Consider the following 9,119-nt stretch of genomic DNA (forward strand, 5'->3'; position numbering starts at 1 on the left):
AACACAGGCACCCCTAAAAGAAGTGGATTAAGCCGGGCGGTGGTGGAGCACGCCTTTAATCCCAGCACTCGGGAGGCAGAGTCAGGCGGATCTCTGTGAGTTCGAGACCAGCCTGGTCTACAGAGCTAGTTCCAGGACAGGCTCCAAGCCACAGAGAAACCCTGTCTCGAAAAACCAAAAAAAAAAAAAAAAGAGAGAGAAGTGGATTAATTTATTATCAAGACAAAAATGAAGGGCCCCGATTTTCTTTTCTATCTTGTTTTTTTTTAAATATTAAGTACATTGGTGTTTTGCCTGCATGTTTGCCTCTAGAAGGGTGCCAGATCCCCTGGAAATGGAGTTATAGACGACTGTGAGCTGCCATGTGGGTGCTGGGAATTGAAGCCCAATCCTCTGAAAGAGAAGTCAGTGTTCTCAACCACTGAGCCATCTCTCCATTCCTGGCTCTGATCTTCTAAGAGCTTTACCGTGAGGTTTTTCTTTGTGTATGTATGTGTGTGCGCGTGTGCACCGAGTGTAGGTGGGAAGGCAGCTTGGATAAACTGAAGCAAAAGCTGCAACTGGCTGTGAGCTGCCACCGAGGTCTGCTCCAAGAGCTCTCCAGGCCCCGGCTTCACCTTAAACAGGCCAGGCAGGTGCCTCTGAGACCCTTCTCTGGAGAAATCACCATCCCACTCACCTTTGGTCAAAAGGGAGACAGTGGAAGTGACTTCATGGGGAAATGCCGTGTCAGTCAGAGAATTTCTCTCCCACCTCCCCATCTTAGGAGGACCAGGCAATAAGACAAAGGGAAGGAAAGTAAATAGAGCGAAGAGAGTAAAGTCAGGACCCAAAGAAGAAAAACGAAACTGTTGTCTTCAGTGCCCAGCGAGGTTAGCAACCCATGTCCCTTTAGCATCCAGAAACCAACACAGTGAGTGGTAGGTTTTTACTGTATGGAGTCATGTCATATAGCAGTCAAAACACCTGGGGGCGCTGCGCCAGACCAAAGGGCCTGATGGGTGTCAGAAGAGGGGTAAGGGTTACTACCTAGGCCCAGCTTGGGTCCTGCAGGGGTCTGTGGGGTGTGTAGAAAGGTCTCCTTGGGTCAGGAGTGGCCACCATTTGGGCATGTAAACTAGAGGGAGCCCGTTCCCCGCAAGCCTGGACCCAGGGAAGTAACACAAAAGAAATCAAAGCCCATGAGTAAAGCTTGATTTAGAAAATACACCAGAGTTGATGTCCACAAAACCTGGACCCAGTTTTGGGGGTGGGGATCCCAGAATTGTGCTAAGAATAAATAAAATCGGGACAAATCAATGAAGATGCCAGGACTTGGCTCCTGTTGGCATAAACCAACGGCTATGAGGCATTGAGGACCGCAGTGATCCGGGATCAAGGACAGACAGTCAGGTGTGTGTGCGGGAGGGGGATAACAGTGAGTCAGCCTAAGCTCTCGGTCCTGGGTCTTGTTCGGGCTCGATGCCTGGTACCCCTCGTATGTCCGGCAGCAGGCGACAGCCAGCTACGATGTCCAGGCGCTCGGCAAGCGCACAGAGGTCCCCGCGAGCCAGGCGCACGCTGTGGGCGGCCGCCAATCCCGTGGCCTGAGCAGCTGCCAGCCTCCCGGCCAGAGCGGCCACATCCCGGCCCGCACGGCGGTACACGCCGCTCACCGCGGCCGCCACGTCGTGGTTCAGACGCGTCTGGCTATCCGCCAGCCGGAGCTGCAGGAGAGAGCGCGCAGGCGCCACGGCCGGGGTCTCTTCCGTGCCCCAGGTCTCCTCCGCCTCGCGCTGCACCACGAGTGGGGGTAGGTCTCCTGGCGCCTCCGTGGGCTCAGGCTCCGGTTCCGAGTCGGTCTCCGCTGCCTCTCCGACCACGCGGAGCCCCGTGGGGCGGCCGCGCGTCGGGCCCGAGGGACCCAGGTATAGCTCCTCCTCCTCCGACGAGGACGCAGACAGCTCCGAGTCGGTCTCAGCCGCTTCCCCGGGTACCACCGTCCCTGGCCTCCGCCGCCGACCCTGGGACGATGCCATGGCGCGGAGCTTGGAGAAGAGGAGCGCCGGGACGTGAGGTCCGAAGTACCAGCCCCTCCACAGCCACCCCCAGCCAGTTCCGGCTAGGCTTCAGGTTCCTCTGGTGTACACATGGGTTGGAATTCAGCATCTCAGTATCATTCGTGTGTACACTGGGGAAACCGAGGACCGGCCAAGCAAAGCTTCGGAACTAGGTCCTGAGAAATGGCTCAGCGAGGGGGAAAGCGCTTGCAGCCAAGCCTGACTCCCTCCTCCCCGCCCCCAGGATGGACATGGTGGAAGGCTCAAGAACTGAGGCAGGTTTAATCCCAGCACTCAGGAGGCAGAGGCAGGCGGATCTCTGTGAGTTCAAGGCCAGCCTGGTCTACAAGAGCTAGTTCCAGGACAGGAACCAAAAGCTACAGAGAAACCCTGTCTGGAAAAATCCAAAAAAAAAAAAAAAGGGACTGAGGCAGGTCAAGTTGTCTAGCGACCTCTGCACACACACACACACACACAATAACTAAGTAACTATAAAATAATAATAACGCCTTTAATCCCAGCGCTCAGGAGGCAGAGGCAGAGGCAGGTAGTTGAGTTCAAGGCCAGCCTGGTCTACAATAGTCCCAGGCCATCCAGAACTACACAGACACCCTGTTTCAGTGTAACACAAAATAATGTTTACAAAACGCTTTGTAAACAAACTCACGCGGGGGACATTCACGGGGGACACTCACGCTGGGACACTAATAGGGGGACACTAACGCGGGGATACTCACGCGGGAACACTCACGCGGGGGACATTCACGGGGGACACTCACAGGGGGACGCTTAGGGGGGACACTCACGAGGAGACATTAACGCGGGAACACTCACGGGGGGACATTCACGGGGAGCCATTCACGCGGGGACACTCACGGGGGGGACGCTCACGGGAGACACCGACACCACAGTCCCAGACGGCCATACCAGGTCTTGGAAGCTCCGAACCCGAGGGATTCGCCGCCTGGCGGAAGTGAGGCGGTTTTTCCGTGTGGAGTCACATGAGTCAAGCTCCGGCCAATAGGAAAGCGGATAGACAAGTCGTTTTCGTGTCGTATTTTTTAATATTTTGGAAAATTCTGTAGGACACTTGAATTTTTTTTTTAAACTGGGAAAGCCACTTGAATCAGAAACTCAGCCAATGGGAATGTCCGAAGACCCGGAAACAGCGAGAGAAGCGAAGTAAGGGCGGAAGAGGTTAGCGTGGGAGGCCCAAGAAGGGGCTCGATGCACCCGCCCCCTCGCTTCCGCGTCTTCAGCGCGCTCCGCGCCTGCGGAGGAGGCGTGGCTATATCAGAGCACCAATCAGGTCGGCTCTACCTCCTGAGCTGCCCAATGGGAGCCGGAAGCGTTGTCTGGGAGCGTGGGGCGCGAGGCGGTGCATGGCGGACGCGGTGCTGTTCGAGTTTTTGCACACCGAGATGGTGGCGGAGCTGTGGGCCCGGGACCCAGACCCTGGCTCGGGGGTGAGCGGCACGCCGTGGCCTCGGGGGTGACTTCTCGGTGGAGAAGTGGGGTGCGATCGAGCCCTCCTGGCCTGTCATTGCTGAGGTGGCGTGAGATGACTCGGGACAAGGGCTCAGTTCGGGGCCTGGTCCTGGTGAGCCGTTGGTATTTAGGGTAATTGGCTATTACTAGGGACTGATGAGGACTCGTCTCGCCACCCACTGTGCAACTCAACATCTTAATCTCCCTATCCTTCCGTTTCCTCCTTAGAAAATGCACCCTAGCCGTACCCCGTCTTATCTGTCCCCGCTGCCTGTGTGCCCCGGGTGAGCCGGGTGAAGTCTGTGCTGATCGCTTTATGCCCCAGCACACAGTGGGTCTTTTAGTAGGGATTGGCTCCAGTAGTGAGTAAAGGTGATGTGGAGGGTGTTGCTGGGGTCACTGAAGTAACCCATAATAGTTCCTACCACTTACGTGTACCTTTGTGCTGTCCTGGATGTCACACTCTCATTTTCCTGGGTCTTCCACCCCATCAGGCAGGTCAGCCTGACCCTTCCATCTGGGCCACGAAGAGACTGCTCTGTGTCACCTTGACTCTCAAATAAAAGGTTTACAAATAGCTCTCCGCGAGTCCGCAGAAATGTGAGCTTGCCGGGCCCTCTTCTAGAAGCTCCTACTACTGCCGCTGGGGTTCCACAGCTGGGATAATAGAGTTGGTGGGGTTGAGGCCTGAGCATCAGGGCTCAGGAACTTCCCTGACTTTAAACTACATGGCAGCTGTCATGGCTTCCTCTGGATCCTTCGGTGTACCCCACCCCACCCCCGCAATCTCCTGAGCATGTGGTCGTGAGGCAGGTTTTCACTGTCTATTCCAGGCTGGCTTCTAATGAAGCCACTCTGGCTGGAAAGTGCTGAGATTATAGGTGTGCAGACTCCAAAGAACTCACTTCCTTCTCTGACTTGGGAAAACCACCCCTGGATCAAACGCGGGCTCTTCTGTGTCTTGTTTGCACTCTGTGCTCCTAGTATGATACAGCCGGCCTCTGCCTCCCAAGGGGCTGCACCTGGAATCTATTCTAGTCTTAAACACATGATCCTCCTGCCTACACTTCCCAAGTACTAGGATTTGAGGCACAGATTTTTCTTAATTATGTCTGTAATGATTGTCTGAAATTTTTTTCTAATTCCCTAAACAGTATGATGTAACTAGATAACAGTGACATTGTATTAGCATTATAATCACTTAGTATTATAATCATATAGAAGGGATTTGCAGTCTATAAGAAGGCTGGGGTGTGGCTTAGTAGTAGAGCCCCTACCTAGAATCCCCCAGTGAGGGGCTAGAGCCCCTGCCTAGAAACCCCCAGTGAGGGGCTGGGGTGTGGCTCAGTGGTAGAGCCCCTGCCTAGAAACCCCCAGTGAGAGTCTAGGTTTTTATCCTCAGCACAACAAAATAAAGCAAGGTCTGTGGAGGAGTGTGTGGGTTATTGCAAACACTCCATTTCATCAGAAGGACTTTTGCAGTTTATCTGTGGATGTTAAATATTCAGGTCCTAGAACAGCACCTGAGGCAGACAACTTGTTTTGATTTTCAGGATTGGGACTTTGGAAGAAGGACCATGTTTTGGAAGCTGCACAGGCTCTGGGAACAGCCAAAAACAAAAACTCAATCCCTCAGCTCCAGAATTTGTCTGTGGATAGGGAATCTGCCTGACCCAGCTGCTCTTTGCTTTGTACTGTATGTCATTTGTCCCAGTACTGGTGACATCTCTCCCAGCACCCTGTCTGTGTATTATACCCCCTGTTCCTTCTACCCATGATCATGTGGCCAGGGGGGACAGCCCTAAAAACACACTGGCTGGCCGGGCTCTGGTCTGTTCATAGGGCAGTAGAGTCCCTGCTCTATCTCCTCCAGGAGAATAAGCGCCTTTGGAGGCGCTGCTGTGGTGGGGGCTTCTCTGCACACCTCCCTGGCCTTCCCCTGCTTTCTGTTGTCTCACTGTACTCAGAGTTTTCTTTGGGCTGTCAGCTCTGCTCACAAATATGGCATGGAGACTTGCTAATTATGAAAGCCTGCCTTAGCTTAGGCTTGTTTTTAACTAGCTCTTATTACTTAAATTAACCCATTTCTATTAATCTATGATAAGTTGTGTGCAGCCTGTCCTGCTTCCTTCCCTTCATGTCTCCTCTGTACCTCAGTTACCTCGTACTTCCTGTCTCTGCCTGGAAGTCCTGCCTGTACCTCCTATAGTCTATATTCTAGCTATTGACTGCTCAGCAATACATCACACAGTGTACACATACCCCATACCATTTCCCCTTTCTGTCTAGATAAAAAGGAAAGGTTCTAATTCTAACATAAAATTGTAAAATTATACACAATAAGAACAATTATCAGGTAATTATATTCACAAAGCTCAGTCTATTTGTATCTGGCATATTTGGAGAAAATACTCTACTATTTATCTTACCTTGATTAATTTAAAGTTTATACCTAAACATTTTCTATCCAAACTTTCCATCCTAAAACTATCTTTTTAGATCTCAAAACATTTTTAGATAAACAGTTTAAACTATTATGTCTCTCAACCTTAAACACTTTATACCTCTTATGTAAGTTTTCTCCATTTCTGATCTAGTCTTCAGTACCCATTAGAGACCTGAGAAGGATATACCTATTACCCAAGTAAACAGGAAGTGCAGAGCAAGCAATTTTCAAAACTATAGAAATGACAGACATCTGGCTGCCTAGACAGTCACTGAAAGTTCCTCTGGAACATTGGGGTATTCATCTTCGGCCTACAGGCCCAGACTATCTGACAGACTTCTGTGAAGCAGGAATTTTTGAAGGACTGTCTTACACTGTCTGGCAAAGTTTGGCAGCTGCTGTATTTTGTATTCTGCTTGTCCAGTTTGGACAGCATAATGTCAACAGTTAAGGCAAGGGCAGTTTCTTGCCCAGTGACTAACTTTCCCACAAATGAAATCAAGCTCCATATGGAGGTTCTTCAATGCCCATCAATTTTTTTGGTTTTTTGAGACAGGGTTTCTCTGTAGCTTTTTACTCCTTTTTTGGAGTAAGTTGGTGCTGTCAGGAGATGTGTCTCATTGTCATGAAAAGCCTTATGTCATTAAAATATTTTAAATGCCATATTTTGTAGGTCTTTGAAATGTTTGAAGACTGTCTAAAATATATCTCTGTGTGATCTTGAAAACATACCTAACATAACTACAAGTTTGATTGTTACAGATGATTAACTACTCACCTGTGTTTCTTAAGTACCCTAACTGGCCTATAATAATAGCTTTTTGTTGTTGTTTTCATTTTTTGTTTTTTGCTTTTTTGAGACAGGGTTTCACTTGCCCCGGCTGTGCTGGAACTCATTTTGTAGACCAGGCTGGCCTTGAATTTGCAAATCCACCTGCCTCTGCCTCCCAAATGCTGGGATTAATAGCATATGCCACCACTGCCTGGCATTATAATACCAGTTTTTAAGGACTAGAACTTTACATTGCATTTTTAAATGAACTGCATAGGTACAATACGTTAAACAAGAGCAGCATATATACATATAACAAGAATAACCTTAAATACATATCAATAAACAAAAACATCTTAAACAAAAGTTGGAGCATATAAACAGTATAACAAAAATGACCTAAAATTTGTATCAATAAACAAAAATATCTTAAGGAGTAGAAACATGTACAGTATAACAATAATAACCTTAAATTTGTATCAGTGTACAAAACTCCATACCAATGTAAAATATTTGAGACTAGTAGTTGGTTTTTTAGTTTGAAAGTAGATTCAGCTGGGCGGTGGTGGTGCACATCTGTAATCCCAGCACTTGGGAGGCAGAGGCCGGCAGATCTCTGAGTTCAAGGCCAGCCTGGCCTACAGAGTGAGTTCTAGGGCAATCGGGGACTGTTTTTGTCTCAAAGAAACCAAAAGGAAAAAGAAAAGAAAGCAGATTCAGTTCGATAATCTCCTCTCTTCTCCCATCATTTTTATATCCCTCCCCCCTCTTCTTTTCAGATTTGGATCCCTGAATCTAATCTCCTTTGTTCAGCTTTTTTTCCTGACCATCACCAGTAATAACTTGTAACCAACTCCCTAAACAATGACAAACATCCATAACCCACCAAGTATCCAAAACCCACCCACCCCACTTCTTGGGAATATGGGCATCATGTTCTCTAGACTGTTTCCTGTTGTCTGGGGTGACGGCATCTTTATTGGACCCTGAGAAAATTGGGATAATGGTCAAGTCCTGGGAGAGCTAGCTGTTGTCCAGTCTTGGAGTGATGGGAAGGTGCAGGCTTATCTGAAGTTTGGCTGAATATTCTGTGAGGTTGGACCATCTCAGCAAGCAGCTCTGAAGCTGTTCTGGATGTAAAGTTTTGAGGATATGGCAACAGAGGCATTCTGAGAGGCTGGGTCACCTGGGCTACTTGTCCTGTCTTTATTGGTGTCTGGTCCTTTTGTTCTGGAAACACACAAACTTCATTTATTTGTTTGTTTGTTTTTGGTTTTTTGAGACAGGGTTTCTCTGTATAACAGCTCTAGCTGTCCTGGAACTAGCTCTTGTAGACCAGGGTGACCTTGAACTCTCTGCCTTCCTCTGCCTCCCAAATGTTGAGATTAAATGTGTGCAGCACCACTGCTCAATTCAGAAACACACAAACTTTTAACGGTAACATTACAAGTCAGCTAAAGATGGTTTTTGTTCTGTGTTTGAGCAGGTAAATGGCATCTGTTAACTTGATAAATTTGTTTGGACTGCATGACCAAACTTATAAGTCTCTCCACCACATCCCTGTGAAAGGACAGCATGTACTAATAATAAGTCCACCACATCCCTGTGAATGGACAGCATGTACTAATAATAAGTCCACCATATCCCTGTGAATAGACAGCATGTACTAATAAGTCACAAGGACCTTGCAGCCAACACGGTTTATCATGTTCATTCCATCTCAGAGCTGTTCCTACAGTAAAACGATCAGCATATGCCACCTGTCCTGTAGTCTATTTTGGTTTTGTTTTGTTTTTTCAAAACAGGGTTTCTCCATGTAGCCCCGGCTGTCCTGGAGCTCACCCTGTAGACCAAGCTGGCCCCGAATTCACAGAGATCCACCTGCCTCTGTCTCTGGAGTTCTGGATTAAAGGTGTGTACTATCACGCCCAGGGGGGTAGCGTTTGAGACAGGGTGTCTCAGTATGTAGCCACAGCTGGCCTCGAGTTTGTGATTCTTGAGCTTCAGCCTCCCAGTGCTAGGGTCACAGATTGTACGGCCATGCCTGGCTAACACCTTGATTGAGATGTAGGTGCTTTCACCCAGGCCCCTGCACTGAGCTAGCCCCTTTCACCCAGGCCCCCTGCACTGAGCTAGCCCCTTTCACCCAGGCCCCCTGCACTGAGCTAGCCCCTTTCACCCAGGTCCCCTGCCCTGAGCTAGCCCCTTGATTGTGGTGTGTTGAGGTGTGATCGAATACAAGGTCTCAGATGTACCTTCCTTTCCCTGTAACTGTGTGACAGCACCTCATGTAGCCCAGGCTGGTTTCAGCACCTCATGTAGCCCAGGCTGGTTTCAGCACCTCATGTAGCCCAGGCTGGTTTCAGCACCTCAT

General features: G+C 49.3%; 2 protein-coding genes across 4 annotated transcripts in view; one reads left to right on the forward strand and one right to left on the reverse strand.

Moving 5' to 3' along the window:
* Positions 1 to 407: 407 nt before the first annotated feature.
* On the reverse strand, positions 408 to 3,171 carry Bloc1s3 (biogenesis of lysosomal organelles complex 1 subunit 3). Of its 2 annotated transcripts, none has more exons than XM_005370294.3 (2): positions 2,967 to 3,171; positions 408 to 2,027 (listed from the first exon to the last, which is right to left on the reverse strand). In XM_005370294.3, the coding sequence occupies exon 2, from the start codon at positions 2,016 to 2,018 to the stop codon at positions 1,428 to 1,430; it is 591 nt and encodes a 196-aa protein (XP_005370351.1). In that variant the 5' UTR covers positions 2,019 to 2,027; positions 2,967 to 3,171; the 3' UTR covers positions 408 to 1,427. The 2 variants fall into 2 exon arrangements, with proteins under 2 accessions (XP_005370351.1, XP_013210308.1); XM_013354854.2 differs by having other exon boundaries at positions 2,916 to 3,155.
* Positions 3,172 to 3,398: 227 nt separating this feature from the next.
* The window catches only part of Trappc6a (trafficking protein particle complex 6A), an 8,199-nt gene continuing 2,478 nt past the window's right edge, over positions 3,399 to 9,119 (forward strand). Inside the window, exon 1 of one of the 2 annotated variants that reach the window (XM_005370295.2) lies at positions 3,399 to 3,505. In XM_005370295.2, coding sequence (XP_005370352.1) covers positions 3,422 to 3,505 — 84 coding nt within the window. In that variant the 5' untranslated portion in view covers positions 3,399 to 3,421. The other variant, XM_013354853.2, reaches the window with a different exon arrangement.

The sequence above is a fragment of the Microtus ochrogaster genome, unplaced genomic scaffold (genome assembly GCF_000317375.1).
Source record: "Microtus ochrogaster isolate Prairie Vole_2 unplaced genomic scaffold, MicOch1.0 UNK74, whole genome shotgun sequence".
In the NCBI taxonomy this organism is placed as follows: domain Eukaryota; kingdom Metazoa; phylum Chordata; class Mammalia; order Rodentia; family Cricetidae; genus Microtus; species Microtus ochrogaster.